The sequence below is a fragment of the Triturus cristatus genome, chromosome 8 (assembly GCF_964204655.1).
Source record: "Triturus cristatus chromosome 8, aTriCri1.1, whole genome shotgun sequence".
Classification (NCBI taxonomy): domain Eukaryota; kingdom Metazoa; phylum Chordata; class Amphibia; order Caudata; family Salamandridae; genus Triturus; species Triturus cristatus.
The window spans coordinates 1322617869-1322636893 of NC_140591.1; the positions used below are offsets into that span (position 1 = coordinate 1322617869).

At 42.2% G+C, this 19025-nt stretch overlaps 1 protein-coding gene across 1 annotated transcript in view; it reads left to right on the forward strand.

The window, feature by feature from the left end:
- RBM11 (RNA binding motif protein 11) overlaps positions 1 to 15445 on the forward strand; it is a 209130-nt gene extending 193685 nt beyond the window's left edge. Inside the window, exon 5 of the mRNA XM_085620540.1 lies at positions 14921 to 15445. Coding sequence (XP_085476666.1) covers positions 14921 to 15238 — 318 coding nt within the window. The 3' untranslated portion in view covers positions 15239 to 15445. The remainder of the gene's footprint in view (positions 1 to 14920) is intronic.
- Positions 15446 to 19025: the final 3580 nt, after the last annotated feature.

Genomic DNA, 19025 nt, shown 5'->3' on the forward strand with positions numbered 1-19025 from the left:
GAGTTGTCACACCTATACATACAAGAGTATCCCTAGACAAAGCCAACAATGCAAGACGGGCCACTCTGTTCCTTAGATTGTCCTGTAGAGGTAAATGGATTGATCTGCAATCATGTTGGTGGCATGACACAATGCAAATGTGTGCTTTTCGTAAGTAATCCATGTAGCTCTACGAGACTCTCTAAGACACAACTGGGTATAAAAGAAGATCTCCGACACCACCACCGTAGTACACTGCTGGACCTGTGGATACTCTGCGAGAAAGAACTGCTGTGCTGCTGAAGGACTGCCACTGCCACTCTGCTGGACTGTAGAGTTGCTTTGCTGTGTTGACCTGCGGCCCTCTTGCCTTGGTGAGGACTAGACCTGCATCTCTTGAACCCAGAAGCGGGAGTGACTCCAAGGGCTAGTTGTCTGGCCTCCTGGTCTGAAGCCTCAGTGACAAAACAGGCTTCCAATCACCTTGCACCTGCCATCTGTGAATCTACTCTGCCACATGGTGACCCCTTGTCCTGGACCCTTGGGAAGTGGGTCTACAGTGCTTGCCAGAAACGATGCATATTCTCTGCTGAGCGACGCGTCCCCGAGCAGAACCAATGCATCGACTTGTTTGAGCGGCACATCCCTGAACAGAACTGATGCATCACCGCTGCAGCGTGGATGGTACCCATCGCAAAGACCCTCATCGCCCACTGCAATCCTCGGAACTGACGCGTCGCCCGGTGGTGTATGCCCAGCCCAGGTCCTCGCATCTCTCATCGACACATATCAAGCCCTGTTGAACACTACCTTGCACTGCAGCTTCACCACATATCGGACTCTGCACATCGCTTTGGCTACGCGGCGCATCTTCGACATGAATCCATGCAACACTCCGCAAACAGAATTTAAGATATTTCAGCTGGTTTAACAGGGTCCCTGTAGCCTGCCTGCACTCGATCATGGTCGGTCGGAACTTGTGACTTTGTTCTGGTCTGGTGCAACTGGATACTCCCCAATTGGCACTTTGTACTTTTTGGCACTTTTTTCACTACAATCGTTAAAATTAAATATCTCCAGTTCTATTCATTAGATTTTTGTCGTTTTGGTCTTGTTTTATTTATTAAAACGTACTGCATATTTCAAAATCTGTTGTGGGCTTCTTTTGTGGTGTATTTTCACTTTTTTACTTTTTGAAGTGTTGCACGAATACTCTACATAATGCCTTTGAGTTAAGCCTGACTGTTCTGTCCCAAGCTACGAAGGAAGTGAGCACAGGTTAATTTAGGGTTTGCTTGTGACTTACCCTGACAAGGACTGTTGTTGGTGATTGACCAGGGCTTACACCCCAGTCAACCAACAACCCAAATTCTTACAGGCACTATGTACAGATCTGCTTTGCAGCATGCCAGTGTTACATTTGACAGCTGCCATGCACATACTCTACTAAGTGTTTGATCACGCCCTGCTTACAGCATTTAAATATCACATGCTTACTTTGTGATTTTCTTTCAGCACACGCTATGAAGAACGGGGGATCATGCATGTTCAGACATGTTCTGACTGCTATAACGATGCATCCTTTGGCAGAAACTGGCTCGCTGGAACATCAGCCCACCCCTATTACAAGCCATTAAATCACTATACTCGCGTACCTGGGTAAGGGTCAAACTCACCAGTCAGTCCGCCACAGGGAAAATTACTACGGACCGGGGGCTAAAGCAGGGATGTGTCCTGGCCCGATGCTCTTTAATCTGTATACTGCCAACATGGGCCGGGCACTGTATGGAGCCTCACTAACAACACCCAGGATTGGCCTCACAAAGATACAGCTGCTGCAGTACGCCGATGAGCTGGTTCTTCTTGACCATACTAAAATAGTTCTTCAAAAAGCGTTTATGGCCCTTTCGGTATACAAGCTGGTCACTAATTCAACGAAGTTCAAAATAGTAATTTTTGGCCATTACCCAAGAAAAAAGGTGGCAAAGTGGCGGTTGGGCACGCTGACTCTGGACTGTGTCCAATCTTACAACTACCTGGGGGTTTGGATCAGTGAATCAGGCCACCACAGGTGCACCTCCTCAAACTGCAGCATATGGGGAAAATGGCCACCTATGCACTTTGCAAATTATACGCGACACTGGATAGCCCCACAACAATGGCCATACAAAGAGTCCTGAGGGCCAAACTTTTACCGTCCCTCAATTACGCGCAACAGGCATTCCCAGGGAAATTTGCGCCTGACCTGGAAAAAATACATTGCACCGCCTACAAAAAGTCTACCAGCTTGTACCAGGAACACCTTGATTCGTTTGGAATTTGATCTCAATCAACAAAAACTAGAGGAGCTGGCGACTCTCTCGAAATACTTTTTCTTAACAACGGCGACCCCCATAAACTCTATGAAGGCTGTTTTAAAATCTATTTTCCTACAAACTGGCAACCCATGGTCTGCCTGTCTTGCCTTAGCCAAAGATCACCTGCAGCTTGCCACAGAGAATTGGGACCCCAGTTTAACCAACTATGCTATCATCAAGGCAACAATAAAAAAGCAATTGCGGCTACGTTCTCGCACTTGGACATGGAATCCCTAGCAGCAAGAGGCTTTCATGAGACCCGAAGTCTCCCACACACACAGTCCAGCCAGAAACTCCACCTTAGGCAGGCCGTGGGGAGGCAAGCCTTACACAGGATCTTAGCTGCCAGATTACACCCTCTTGCTGTAAAAGAACTATATCCAACCACAAACCCAAGGCCGTGTAGGGAGTGCCGCTTCTGCAATTACAAACGAGAATCCTTGGCCCACATTCTATTTTGCTGTCCAGCCCTTCAGCCAGCTCGTAGAATTTATCTTAGACCAATCCTCCTTCAACTGGGTACCCGTACAGCGAAAGAGGCAGTCTAACAACTTTATACTTTGGACATTGTAAAGCACATGGCGAGCTTTGGGAAATTTGTTTACCACACTCGCACACTATTGAAGGGCAACTCTCCACACGCCAAGTCAGGAGCACCCTCCAGAGTTCCATAGAAAGTTGGGCCCGGGTTGTGGAGGCTTGGACAATACTGAACTTTTGACTTGCTTTGCCCATAATAGGTCTTTTGCAAATTTCTGTTGTATTTTATAAACAAATGGTGGTTTTTAATAATTTTTTGAACAAATATTTATTGTTTTACATTTCTAAAAGTGGTTTTTTTTCCCGTTCTTTAAAAAAAATATGGTGTGTTTTGTAATGGTTTTGATTAACCGCACAAATAAGTCATTCATTCATTCCTTCATTCTGACTGCTATATTTTACTGTTACTGGGAAGAAATGTAGAAGAGGAATTGGTACACATACACAGGAAATTTGTTCTAGGTAGACAGGGAAGACAGGAAACTTGTTTTAGCTACACAAACGTTACAGCAAGTGGAAACGGTGGAACTGTGGCTTTCACCGAAACAGGTCCACAACTGTGGTGCCCACATAGATTCAGATGTTCTGGAGCACTCTTCCCCAAGATTGTGCATAAGCATAAAATCACCGAAGAAAGAAACTTATATTTGTTGGTTGGTATAGCACTTAACACGCAACCTAATGGCAATGGTGTCACAGTTACGTCTGCCTGAGGCAAGAGGTGTCCGGAAAAAGCTTCAGAGGTCCAGTTTTGTAAAAAAAAAACTCCTGCAGCAAGTTAGGATGTCTTTCTCCAATGGCCCAAGCAAATTACAGCAGTGGCACAAACATTCGCACATCTGGAAGCTCTGGAAGACAGGGAAGTGGAGATTAAGACAACTTTTACTGCTGGGTCTTCAAAGCTCAGTTCAGTGGACTCAACCACTGCTTTCACCTCCCTGGCTATGAGTGCCAGGTAAAAAGACCGCAGTCATTGAAGACTGTGCTTGGCGACAGTGGTTCTTGGGATTTCTCCATTTCCATCTCAGTTCACACCTGTTTGGAGTTCCCACAGGTTTTTTGTTTTCTGTTAACCTTGTTCCCACTGCAGTTTGTTCCCTCTTAAGCAGGGCTCTACAAATTCCATCTTCTCCTTTGTTTCCCTGTTATACTATGTTAGTCTCCGGTTGGGGTTCCTCCATTGCTGTGACTTATTTAATGAATATTCCAAGGCAGAACTCCCTCTTGACTGATGCCCTCCACCTTGCCCATTTTCTTGCTAGATACTGGTAGCTAGGGGGTAGTGACCGCACTTCCCGTACCCGATCCTTGTAAGCGCAAATCTTGTGTTTTGGGCTTTGGAATGATTGATTATTATCGTCTGATTGTAGTGTGTTTTATACTTTCAGTATAGAAACCCGAAGGTCTACCGCGTCCATGTGAATTCTGGTGACATGCTGAGCTGGCTGCATTGCCATAAGGACATCACCTCTCTTTCTGCCGCTTGATACCTCTTTTCCTGCATTAGAGTTCTCGTTATGAGTGTTACAGGTCAATCTGAGGTAGTGTTCTCTTCATGAGTATTACAGGTCATACCAAGGGTGTCCTGTTTTAGGGAGAGAGACAGATTATCTTCTCTCCTGAGAAACCACAACCAGCCTCAACCTATGACAGTGGCTCAAGCCATTAATAAAATTTAAGATGAATTAAGCACCTCGGGTTTCCAGACCAATAGTACCACCACCACTTCTCTTTCCCCCTCAGCTATCAGAAATATCTTGTCACTGGTCAGTGGAATGAGTGGGCTTGGGGGTGCAGGATATAGTAGCAATAGGGTAATGGCCCCTTCAGAGAAATATGGTGGTAATCTTCACATCTTTTCTACATTCCTTACCCAGTGTAACCTACATTTCTTTTCTTGCCCACAAGTATTTACAACTTGTCTAGGCAAAGTCTCTCTTTTTTCCATGTGTTGGCTACAACTATCCCTTTGATCAATAAATATTCTTTCCTTCAGAATTGTAGCTGGTTTCTGAAAGATTTTAAAACTATATTTAGCAAGAGGCAAGCCAAATAGCATGCTCTTGTAGGGTTATTAATGATCAAGCAAGGCCACTGTGATTTGGTTTTCAGATATCAACTGTTGGTTGAGATAGCCTGGATGTGTAAGGGCAGGTGCTGTTGTGGTCTATCATTGCCTTTGAGAAGAAACTAAAGATTCTCCAGCTCTGGCGTAGATTGCCATGAATCTTTGAATGAATTGATTGATTAAGAGGTGTAGATGGAATCGCAACAGAAAACGTGGCACTTGGAAAAATGAAGAACACCACAACTTTGTAAGATTAATTCAAAAGAATGGAGTCCTGAATCTCCCATGAAACATCTCGGGAGGAACCCATGCAGATTGATAAATTGGGAAAAACTGACTTCTGATGAGAGACAGAGAAAAAGGTAAACAGGACTATGTCTCTATTGTGGAGGAGGAGGGCACTTTTGATGTAACTGCCCAAAGAAACTAGGAAACTGCTAGGCTCAACATTGAATGGCAATAGCCCTAGTACTAATATGAGGTCTGTTTCTTACAAGACTTCTTACTACATGGCTGTACAATTAACAACTCAAATTGGTCTTTTTAAAGGTGAAATTTGTTTGGTTAGGTTAATTGATTGTCAAATATCTGCTTGTGTCATGGATATTACATTCCGAAAAGCCAAGTTGATTCCATATAGCAAGAGAGCTGTTCCTGAAGAAGTCTTCAGGGTAGATAACACATCCTTAACATCAGGAAAAGTTGAGTGGGAAATTGCTACTTTAGGAATGGCCACCGAAACAGGACACCTTAAGCCCATAGTATTTGACCCCTGCTTTTACTGTGATCTTGGGAACCAAATGACTGCTAAACCATGAATCCCAGATTAACTTGGTTGCAGCCACTATTCATTTTGCAGACCCATTTTGTGAAAATTTTTGCTTCCTGTGGAGAGGCCTACTCAAGGAATATCCTGAAGCATACACAAAACTGATCGATGGAATGCTTGAATTAATCTCAGCCACTAGTAGTTACTCGTCCTGCTTTCTAATCCACTATTATTTTACACACCATGCCACCTCAGTTTGGACCCAGCTATATGCAAATCAGTCTTGACGTTGCTCCATTCAGCCCAATCTTGCCCGAACTGCCAAGCCAGGTCCTTCCTGAATCGGAACAAGCTCTGTCATCGCCACACGAGCAGTGCTGTCTCCATTCTGGGATGACCATTGTGGAGCAGAAAAATTAAGATCAGGATTCCTGCCACAAGTAGCAGGACAAGCAGGAGACCTCCAAAAATGCTTCCCAATCATAGTGTATGAATGATGGAATAACTGTGAAAATCCTCTGAAAGGTGTTACCAGTCCAGAGCCAATACATTTGAAAAAGTGCACCATTCCCGTCGTATCAGACATATTAAAGATACGGTAAACCAGCTCCCCAAAATGGTGCGGGAAGTTAGTGTGAAGTAGTGTCTGTATCATAACCTAGAGATCAAACCTCTCTGTGGCTGAAGTTAAGGCCACATCTTTTTGGAAAAGCATAGCTTTCAGTTTGCTGAGACAATCAAAGCATATTTTAGAAACATTTATCAAAGGCCATAGCGTTGCCTCCCTTACTCTGCGGGCAGGTGGAATGAATACTTGTGTGCAACAAGTGACTATGGAATTAACCGTTAACAGATAAGCGATGCCTGTTCCATTTCTCAGCAACCTTGTTCATTCAGCATCAAATGGCTCCCATTCAAGAGTAGCTTGAATACCGGATGAATCATGGCAGCAGGGGAACCCTCAGGTAGCAAGACAAGTTTGCAACTGTAGCATTGCATGCCCCATGAAGAGAAATGTCCTTGTAAACTAAGGACCTGCTTAAAGCATCCTTACAGTCGGAATCACTAAGGAAAACTTCTGTGTCCCCATTACTGCATCTAAACCTGAATGGTAATTCGTAGTACTCATGCATGTAACATTCCCCTAGTGCACCGTATCTGTCTACCTATTGGTATTCTATCCACAATGGTGTGCTCAAATCCTTCCTCTTGCCTATACCAAGACAGGAAGTTTGTTGCACTGTTTTATTCTGAAAAATCATTTGATGTTGTATGAGGCATGCTCTGGATAAGTCCTCAGTTCCCTAAACCTGCCAATCTTTTGTTCCCCACAGATTTTGTGTCTATGGTGTTCTTCCAAAAGTCGAAACCTTGTATAGACAGTTGAGAAATAAAGGAAGCAGATTATATCAGCTTGGTGTTTGTTAGCATATTTTTCTTTGAAGGTGTAGGTGCACACCTATAATAAGAGGCCATGTCTGTCAAAACTTTGTGCAAATGTTTTCAAACTACCTTTTGGTGTTGGGCAGTGTTCCCATTGAGTTTAATTGTAAACAGCACGTGGGATACTAGCTTTGTGTAAGAAATGGTGACCATAATGTTGATGACAGATCATGTCGCTAAAGTTAGATGTGCCATCATACCATTCATCTTTAGAAAATTCAGCTGATTGCTCTAGATCTTCAAGAAAATTGTGCACAGTCTCAATGTCCCAATCATCAGAGTAAGTACTAGAGTTGATGATATTATTTAAAGAAATTTTAATGAAATATGGAATTTGTAACAGTTCACTAGGACCATATACAGCATACGATACCCTGTCCCATACTGTTCCTTCCAGAACTGGAACTGCTGTAATGTTCACCAGGGACAGGACCCTTAGCTCACGGTGCAATGATGCATGCAGTTTCAGAACCAAGTTCACAATTTGTACTGCAGAGTGTCCTGGGAGATAATGTCTATTCAGAAGTAGGAAAAAGACTGTTACCAAACCAATCCAAAGGACCAGGAAACGTAATCCAATTGTAATCCAGAGATGTAACCAAGGGGCAACAAAGTATGTCTTTTTCAGTCAAACATAGAGGGCATACACTCATAGCTTGAAAGGGACAGGTGATGGTGGCAGCTCAGATCACTTGAATCCAATGAGAAGTCATCATCATACATGAAGTAGCCAGATGCCGTCTGGTCTATTTTTGGCAGCTCTGCAGGTTTTGTAGAACTGGGAGATCACTTGATCTGTGGCATTTTAACATAGATTTTTCCGAATTGAGATTTCTGTACTCGTTGATAGTACAGTTATAGTTGTTTCAACAGGAAGAAGTAATACTTCATTGTTGTTTGCAGCTTTTCTTTGGAGAAGGAAATCTTCTGTAGTTATTAAAGCTTCCATCTGAACTTCTGAACAGTAGTGAAAGGAGTGCGGCGGCTACCCAGGAGCCCACGCGGCCTACTGTTGAGAATCTGCCACAGTTTGCTTTGATCAGATCAATGGAGACAAATCTTTTGTCTCTGCGACTGGAAAGGGGCAGAAAAAGTACAGTTCTAGTACCTTCAACAGCCAGGACAGGTACAGGTGCTCTGAAAGATGGCCCAAATTCTTTCTTGTCCACAATTTATCTCTGACCAGGTCCCAAATCTTTTTGGGACTTAGGCAGTTCTTGTAGGTATGACCTTCACTTCTTCAGTGGTGGTGCGTTTTACTTGGATGTTGTTTTAAGTGCCCCGGAATTCATTGAGTTCCTGTAAAACAGCCATACATTAATTTTAATTGATGTCAGATGGTGTTTCCGCTGCCACTGGGCTGACATTATCGAGGTATGGTACCCACATTCGCACACCAAACAGGAGTTCATAAGGACTACGTTCCCCCAAGGATTTTCTTGGCATGTTATTGAGTGCCCTCTGGACCCCATATAGGTGGTTGACCCAGCTGCCACCCGAGCCTAATATCCTTGCAGTTATGGACTGCTTTAATTCACGTTTTTTCCTCTCAACTAACGAATTTCCCTCGGGATGGTAGGGGGAGGAGAACACCAAACTTCCCATGACTTCTTTGGAAGCCCGAGAGCTTAAAGGCAGGCCCTAGTTAGAATTTAGTGTGCTTTTGTGCATGTCCGGATGACGCCTCGCAAATCCTTTAAAACAGTTTGAGCATCAGCTGAGCGCTGCGGCCAAACCCATAGGAATCTAGAGCATGAATCTACTGCCACCAAGATGTACTTTTAAGCCCCATCTGAGTGTAAGGGGCTGCAGTGATCCAAATAAACAAACGTCAGAGACTTGTCTGAGATCAATAGAGGTGTCTGAGGTGGACGTGCTATGGTTGAGCCTTTTATCTGTTGACAGATGTCACATTTAAGGACAAAGTCCTTGGTCTGTTTTGCTACATCTGAACACCAATAGCGCTGCTTAAGTAACGAGGCTATAGCAGTAACTCCTGTTTGTGCTGAACCCAGGCCCTCATATGCGTCTGGTATCAGTCCCAATCTGCGATCAGTGTTTGGTATTACTCTATACCCCACTCCTGGAATCTGAGCATGCGGAATGTTTTGTACATCTAACTTGCAGGAGTACTTGAGAGGAAATCCTTTCAGCAGGTGTGTCTCATTGCAAGCAGCATTGACAGCCACCATGATGTCTCTTCTAATCTCGTACTAGAACAAGTGATTGCAGCAACGGCAGCAGTGCGGACTGTTCCCTTAGAGGCTTCATCAGCCATGGAACTCTCTTCAATGTGAACAGCAACACATTAATGACTCAATGTGTGGATAACATGAGCCCGTGGCAAGCATTCTTTCAGTTTTGCCACCTGTTCCCAAAGAAGCGTGTGCTTGATTGTGCAACCCTTGGAATCTTGAAATCCATTCTGGCCAAATGGTGAAGGTATTCATTATTGGACTGGATACAGTAGTATGCTTCACACACTAGGTATGGGGAATTCTGGATCCGTACTTTGAAGCCCCAGTATTAGGGCTTGGAGTTTAACCAGCTGCGCTCTACAATCCCCTAGGGACTAAGTGTGTGTTTTTTTTCCAGGACGGAACTTTCCGTCATGCATGTGCCCCCTTACGATAGTGTATGCCACAGAATATTGGTGTCTTGTCCCTATGGTAGGCTGTGCAGATCAGTCAGTATAGATGATCTAATCATATCGATCTAGAGGCATTATTTCATTCGGTCAGAAGATATTCTTGTTGGTACCACAGGAATGCTTGTGTTTCTAATGTAGAATCAAATCTGTAGTCTACATCCGTTTCAGTGAGAGAGTTAGCACCTTGAATCCATCTTGGATGTATAGCTTTGGTGTTTGAACACTTGCTTTAGTAATGGCCTCTATGGTCGATACAGGGGTAATGATAATTATTTGCTTATCCTGAGCTAGTGCTCTCTCTCCCTCTCTTGCTACCACAGTCTGTACTGTTTTCTCATTGGGTGCAAAACGCATGTCTGCGTTTGTGTACGAATGTGATTTGTATGCAATAGGTACTGTATCGCCTTAATTTAAAGTGATATAGGTGTACCCGGTGGGTCCAGAGACTATGCGTATCACCAGATTAGTTGTGTTTACACGTGTGTTCAAATTTTTGGAAGAGATCATATCAGCTTGTATGGAACGTAAAGTGTTTGTGTGTTCCTGTGTCCAATGGTTGTTTGGAAAATCAGGTCTGATCAAGTCGTAGAACGGTTTTACTCTTTCTGCGTAAATCAAAATGTATGTTCTGCCAAAATGTAGGAATCTTGAAATGGATTGTAGTCTTTTCAAAGTTGTTTGACGTTGGAGCAGGCTCGCATTTTCTTAAAACAAAATTGCTGCCAGACTTTTTCCTTCACTTGACAAGAAACAGGGCATAGAGGTGGGCAATTTTTTAAATTAAATTTGTAACCCAGTTGAGCTAACCCAAGAATTATGGGGTTCACTTTAACCAAGTGTTCCATTAATTTATCGTCAGTCAGATAAATATAATCTACACAGGACAATGCCTCCTCGTCAACATTTTAAACTAATTCTGTTACCCTGGTTGAGAACAGCTCAGGGATGTTCTTTATACCCTTGAGGTAAACTGAAAAACTGATGCTGTGAAACTACCTCTGAGAATGCTGTCCGATATCTGCTTCCAGGTGCTATATTCTGGCAGAAAAATGCATTTGGGATATCTAATGTTTTCTTCCACATAATGTTTTTCACTAGTGCAGCACTATGTGCATTCTGTACTGCAAATGTGTATTTGGAAGTGTTCAAATGTCTGTAGTCTAAGACTAGTCGGTATGAATTGTCTGGTTTCATTACCAGAAACCAGGGATTATTTATGGAGAAGGTGCAATTTTCTACTACACGCTGGTATTCAAGTTGTTCTAGGATTTCCCTAACGTGTGTTTTTTAGCTTTATGCTCTATTAGGTACTGTCTCTGTGGTTGAGGAACTGATTTTAATGGGATTTTGTCATGAGACTCATCATCCCACCAAACAGGATTGCGGTAAAGTGCAGGAGCTAGCGCTAATTCCCACTTCATTGGTGTATCAATGTTTAAATGATTCTGGAATTAAGTCAGAGAAAGCAGCCTGAATGCGGCCTGATTAAGTGCCAGTGGCTGAGATCAATTCAAGCATTCCATCCTTCACCTTGTTGTTTTGCAAGGAGCTTGTTTGGCTATGACAAGAACTGAACTTCTCAAATACTGGCGTCCTATAGAGATTATTAAGATATTGTCAGTAAGAAAGCAGCGTATACATTACCTGCATGCAGATCCTACAATTGAACTATTGGCTTCAGGCAAAGGCGAAGATTCCTCGTGGACATATGTATCCATTAATACCGAAGTTCAGGTCCTGAAAGAATATCTTAGGGAAAATTTTAATAAAGGATTTATAAGTTATTCAACTTTTCCTGCAGGATCTCCTACCTTTTTGTCCAGAAATCTGGAGGAGAGTACCAGCCTTACCTAAACTATTGTGAATTAAATATTGTATATTAAATGAGATCTCTGTTTAATTGCTAGACCAACTCCAAGGTGCTAAAAGTTTTACAGAGCTTGATTTAAGAGGAGTATATAATCTTTTCCACATCCAGGAAGAAGATGAATGGAAAATCTTCTTTAAAAACCATTATGAGCATTTAGAATACTTAATGAAGCTGTTCTGATCAAGTCGTAGAAACTGCTTACCCCCTCCCCCCTGGACCTTGAGACCTTCACAGGTGAGTAGCACGCTTGCAATTTCCCTGATTGAGATTAATTGATTGAATGATGCCCTTTGCTTTCTCTAATGCCCCTGCAGCTTTCCAACACTTCATTAATTATTGGGGATTTGCTACACTCTTTAGTAATCATCCAACTGGATGACATGCTTACCTTCTCCATCTCTCTTGATAAGCGATACTTGTCCTCTGAGTTCTTAGTATCAGTTGGTGCTTCAATCTTTCCATCTGGCTTTGTTTTACTCAAGGGATGTTGTGTGCTGATGATCTTGGCATGACAAGACGAGACTCTACTTTCCCAATGGTGAAGGATTTCAATGAACTAGAAGATGGAACCCATTTCTGTGTAACCTGTCATTGCTTTGGTGTAGATTGGTCCTTACCTTACAGATCAGTGATGTCCTCACCCTACATCGGTCCTTTGAGAAGGTAGACCCCTTGTGTGCTGCTTGGAACAATAGTTTCCGCTGTGTGTTCCTGAAGATAATTTCATTGACAAGGGAGCAGCATGCAAAATGAAGGTTTGAATATGATTAAGCTAGGATGCGCAGCAATCCTCTTTTCTAGTGAGGGTGTTCCTGAAGTAGGAGGTTCCAATTAGCAGTTTCAGATCATCCCACTGTCCGCTATTTCGTGGCATTCATCCAGCCTTTGAGATTTCCTTTTCTTGTGAAGGACTCCTCTTGCATATAAACATGCTGTGATCACTATGTGGCGTGATGGAGTGTTAGGAGGGCATATCTGTACATGCAAAATCACATATGGTGTCCAATAGTACATAGTAGGCTCTCCATTTCACCCAGACCTTCTCTAATCAGTGACTATTGACGAAATTGAGTACCAAAGGTCCTATGACTGTAGACCTAATACCATGATATATAGCAAATCACGCTTCCCATGTTAGTTAATGTTCCATCATAATATCTGTGCCAGAAAGCCATCAGAATGTACGCTATTGTATGCCAAGTTGCTATCGCTGTATGTCCCGCTATCTTCATCAGGTTGCAATTTAATATATATAATATAATTATACATATGCCTTGCAAGTGGAAACAAATGTGTCATGTTAAAAATTTTTCTGAAGCAAGTGTTGCAATAAGTTAAAGTTAAGGCATTTATGATCATGGTGCAAAGGATAGATCCCATTTTTTGCATCCGCTGGTTCTTCTACAACTAGATCAGACCCTAGGTAACTATTGCCTCCCAGTATAGGCCTATACGATGAGATTATGCTCCAACTCCGCTTCAATAGCTAGGTTTTTAACCATAGCCCATGGAAGAACATTATGGCATAAACCACATATAAGCAGAGGCATACTAAATAATATGCTATTTATTACCATTGCTGAGGCAGGAGGTTGCTGCATGACCCATTGAATGCTTTGCTCTTTTTGCTCCTGCCCCTCTCCCTATATTCAGCAGTGGGAATGAATGAATGAACGGCATACTTGTACAGTAGAACGCACTGCCACTCCCAAAGGAGCATCCTGGTGCTAAGCGGCAATAAATGTGGCTGCATAAACTCAGTCGATTCTGGGGAGAGTGCATCAGAGAATGAGCGAATATCACAAAACATTAGGGATGCCAAAAAGTCCTGGCCTGTAATGAATAACATAGTACACTTACGCAGTGCATCCTGGAGTGTTTCTCTGTAAGAGACCTTTATTCTCTTTAAGGTGGCCATGACTAGGCAGTCGGAGGCAACAACATTTCTGTAGTATGCCACTGTGAACAACAAGTGCAGCTACTCTGTTCTCCGACAGGTATGGCCAGACACATGTTCTGTGCTACACAAAGCAAGCTATACCTCACCGATGAGGCAAGACCTGGTCAGACCTGGTCTGGAATTGCTTGTTTTCCTGTTCAGAAGGCACCTCATATGGCCTTTTGGGCTGGCCCGCTCCTATTGGAGTAAGATCAAGGCTTATTTGCATATGGCTGGTCAGAGTTTGAAGTGGCATAGCAAGCAAATAATTATGGTTTAAGCAGTTGCCAGTGTCTGAGACTTGTGCAGGCATTCCAGCCATCAGTGTTGTGCTTTCTGAATTCCCTTAACTATCTTCATAATCTTAGAGATAATGCACTGGTACTCTGGTTACTGACCTTGCAGCTATACACATCAGTGACCATGAAGGAAGTGGATACTAAGTGCTACACTGAATGATTTGAATTTCTACTCTTGCATCTCTTTATTACTCATGAGCGCACTAGGCCAGAAAAGGAGCCTTCCAAAAGCTCTATTGTTTCATCTTAGTACCAGTTTACACCTGAAAACTATCATTTGAAACCAAATGATTACTATTGTATGGCAAAGGTGTGATGTTTTTGTGTAACATTTTGTTCTGTTTTCAGTTAGAAGCCATTGTTTTGTTGAAAAGTGCAAATTATGCACCAGATAGTGAATTATGTGGCAAGTATAGTAAATCCATAATTATGTGGAAAACACTACGGATGCAGAATTGCATTATTTTAGTGGCTCTGTTCCTAGCTTATCAGCTCACCTTTAATTTTAGTGATCTTGCCTGACCCCACCCTGAATCGCTTTGGTCTACTTGCATTAATATTTTACTACAAACAACTTTAAATGTAAATGTGCCCCTTTCCCTGTATGCCACTTTGCATTTCACGTGCTTCTACTACATATTACTTCTGATTATGCCAATATGCACCACTCATAGATGTCCCTCTTTCCACATTAATGCCTGAAAATCCAAATGTCCATATAAAAATGTAAATTTAAAAATGAGAAGCACGCGCTGTTCGCCATTTCATTGTTTTTGTGACGCATAGCTCCAGTTATTTACTGTACTTTAAATATTGTGGTATTTGCAAATGTATGTTTAAATCATGCTCACAGTACGTTTTACTGTTGCAAACGACCTGCGTAGATGTCAATGACACAATGGCTTAAAGTGATGGAGATATTGTTTTTCTTCTTCATCGGATTTCAGTGTGGTTCTTTAAATTGGTTTTTTTAGATACAAACGTTATAATTTTTTTTCTGCTTTAGGAGAAAACTGGTTTTACTCCTCATTGCGGGACGGTGGCCCAACAGCCTTATCTCCAAATGGTACCACAGCCGTCTGCCATGTGGCCCACGCCCCCGTACACAAATGCGGCTTACGATATTGTAGCTGGGCCTACTTCTACTGTGCACCAAACCCAGAGAGGACATGAATTCCAACCACTTGCCCAAAACAATCGCAAAAGGAAAAGGAAGCTGCAAGACAGTGAAAACGAAAGTGACAGCAGTGTGGAGAAGAAAAGGCGCAAGAATGCCGGAGCATATGACCGAAAGTATAGGAAGTTTAAAGGAAGGAAACGCTAAGGAAAATGATTCGATCCGATTTATTTTATAGTTTTCTTGTATTGCACTACTGTACTCAAAAATTAACCCCCCTCCCCCATTCTTGCTCTTTACGACTCTTCTGAGTCATTGTTAAACGTTCAGTCTGTTTTCCCAAATTAATGGGAGCATTATGATTATTAATATATATATTTTATTTGCCAAATAAAGAATTGATTTAGCAACACACTTCGAAATTTTTAGATATTTCATTTAAAGAATTCTTAACATAGTATATACCGTTATACATTTGAGAGCCTACGTTTCACAGTTTGTTTTGGTGTTATGCTAATTAATCTGTCTCCATCTGCAGAAGGCTTTTTCTTCATGCAGAGCCAGCATACAGTAAATGACTTCTGGCGGGTGTAGGAGGAGTGTGGTATTCTGGAACACAAGTGGCAGCAAATGGAGGCCCAAAAGAAAGGTAACACCTCCCGACCATCCCCCCACCTTCCTGGGCTGCTGAGACCATGGCCACTTTTCACATTACCTGTGTTTTTGATTGACATGCTTTACCGTCGCCATGTGAGGTGAACTTGTGCCATAAGGTTTGAAACTTCGGCTGATACCTGGAAGGAGTGAATCCTCTTTGATGTATACTATTCACCCATCTCATACACTTCTTGTTCTGTACCCTCAGAATTTATTTTGATATACTTCTCCCTCACTAACAAATAGCTAATGGATTCTCAATGGCTGGTCACTCGTGCAATTCTCCTTATTAGAACCCAAACCTGGTGCTAGACTGGATCTGGAAAGCATTCTCTCATACCAGATACCCAGTGGTTGTGATGGCGCCATCCATGCTAAGCAACGTGACACAAGACCTGAAAGGATGTCTGCTGAGTGTATAAAGAAGTCTCAGTGATGCCAGTTTTTTTCTGTCTGTGTCATCGCAGATGCAGATCCCGAGTTGCACTATTTTCTTTTCAGTGATTTTCTTTTTTTCTTTTTTTACTTTTCTTGTCCTTATTTGTGGAGGCCATCCCCCACCCACAAGACACCTTGCTTCAAGATGTGTTTAACATGTCAACATTTGATGTCTGTGACCAATTCTCAACCTGACTGTCTTTGGTACGAGTATGTCTCAGGATGCCTAATCCTGCAGCCATCCTGCAGCCTCTTTGAGCAGATGAGTCCCAAAGCCATTAGTGATTTTTTTAAAAAAATGTCAATTGCAAGTGCCTACTTTTTTTGGTAAAATTTAAAAACCATAGCACCTTCTAGATCATGGTTTGAGAATACTTTAGTGCATGATCTAGGATTTGCTCTCCACCCCTCACTGTCGGCACCTCAAAAATCATGAGAGAGCACCAGTCTCCTTAGAGTTCTTCAAAAAGAAATATGGAAGCTCTCAGAATACCCCTCCTCCTCTTCTTAGAATATCAATACTAATCTCAAAGGATAATTTATTTTGAAAGGGGCAAAAAAACATTTTGAATCCTTTCAAAATGTAGCTTTTCAACCTCTCACTCTCTGATGAGCGTTCAGGATTCTCCATGGTGCTGATCCAGCAGCATGCCAACAACAGATACTCCTCTTTTACTGTGTGTAAAACCCCGGTTTACTCTTCATTCAAGCTCGGGAGAACTTGCTACTCCTTCAGTGTTAACCCTACTGGGAAATATGACCAAAGTTTCACCAGCGAACCCTCTGCTATCATTCACAATTCGACTTGTATACGAAACAGTCCCTAGTTTAATACTGCCAGCCCTACGTAACTTCTCCGTATTATTCCAACAGACGAGTAACCTCACTGCAGTGTGGCTTCTGTCACCACCCGCTATTCATTTCCCGGGATACTGAACAGCATAAAACAAGACGCTAACTCTTTTGTTAAACATAAATCAATAATCAATACCTATCACCAAACTAGTCAATAATAACCATCCTCTGCTATCAGAAAACTGATCCAGCAGTGTACTAACAACAGATACGCCTCTACCATATACTCGCCTGGGCTCATAAACACACACAAATGGAGTAAACCACTGGAGTCAAAGATTACATACATTTTCCACAATATTCAGGTTTAGTTATTCATTACTCCTAACTAACCTTCCACTGATCAAAAAGTTCTTCCTCTGGTCGATGGGCCATTAGTTGAACTAGTTGATGGTGATATTTACTTAACTCTTAACTCTTACCTAATACTGAAGTAAATAATCACAGACTTGGGAAGGTTTAAAATCTTTATCTAAATTTCAAGTGCATGTGAACCATCTCAAAGCACAGTGCATTCACCATCATTCAGTGGAGAGAAAATCAATTAAATCAGCCACCAAATATAACATGGACTTACTCAATAAACAATGTCTAAAGAAAGGAGAGGATAGAGAGAAAAGAGCATCTGCAAATACCGTGAAATTATAATTACCAAGAATGGTGTGAAGACCAACTAACAGGCCAAAGGGCTGGTAAGGGTCCCCTGGAAAAGGTCAGGAGACAAAGGCTTCAGGACAGGAATCGGGATAGGATCGTTGACCTCTCTAGAATACCAACGATTCTGCCACACCCCTCTCTGACACACTCTTCCTCCTCGAGATTCTTCCACGATCTTCTGATCTAACCCAATTAAATTAGGATAAAAATTTCTCTTTCAGGTTCTGCATTCGATTCTTCATCAGCATCTCACCGCATCTCTCACAGCGTCTCTCCCAGCAACAGCATCTCCCGCTACTCGGACAGCACCCACGACTCGCAGCATCTCCGCATCAACATCTAACTAACTAACTAAAGCTATCTTAATTATACTTTCCATTCTTCATGTTGCACCCACTAAAGTTTCCATCAATCAGTCAATCAAGCTTTATTCGGCAATTAAGTCATAAAAGCACATTTACAAACCTTGCATAAAACAATTAATAAATTACCTAAAAAAAATTAAGATTACTATTAAATCTATAAACAACCGTCAAACAAGCTATTTTTTAAAACAATGAGAAAAAAGCATGATTTGTAGGGCCAGCCCGTAAGCACTTATATTACACAAGTATTAGCATGGTGTAGCTAAGTGGTTACACTACTTTGGTTACCTTCATATAATAACTACTTCAGGTAAATTTAACTGAGTACAGTTTTGTTTTAGGGGGGGGGGGGAATTACAGCGTGCCTCAGAGCTTTTGACCTTATGCCACAGGCGCACCCTAAAAATTTAGCCACGGCTATACAGATCGGGGGTGCGGAATCTGTGCACAGAATGCGAAGGGCTGTAGCATATCTTCTGATACCCAGAAGTCTACAGATTGGTTTTATCCATATTCCCCGGGGTGCTGCATACATTGGACAGAAAAAATAATACATGTCCTACAGTTTCGCATTCTTCAACACATCTATAACATATGTCGTTCTTGGTTCCTTGTACCCCCCATCTAGAGGTGAATTCTGCAACGGGTAGAGTACCCACCCGTATCTGGAAATATAGTTTACGATCTAAAGATTTTTCAATAGTATCCCAGTACTTCTCTAGGGAAGGATAGGCTTTTAAATCAAGAAAACGGCATGATAGATGGGTGGAAAAGCCTTGAAAAATTTCCATCTTGTAGACCCATTCCCAATACATTATTTTCAACTTGTCTTTGGATGGGAAAACAGCATTTGCAGGATCTTTCCAAAGTTCAATCAAGCCTATACTACCCAAAAGAGATTTAATCCCATGTAACCAAGTAATTTTGTGGAACCTATCAGATTCTATTATATCCACAAAGCCACTCCTGTAATGGGCAAGTTCGTCTGTACACCATAGCCGACGCCAGTATAGTATTGGACG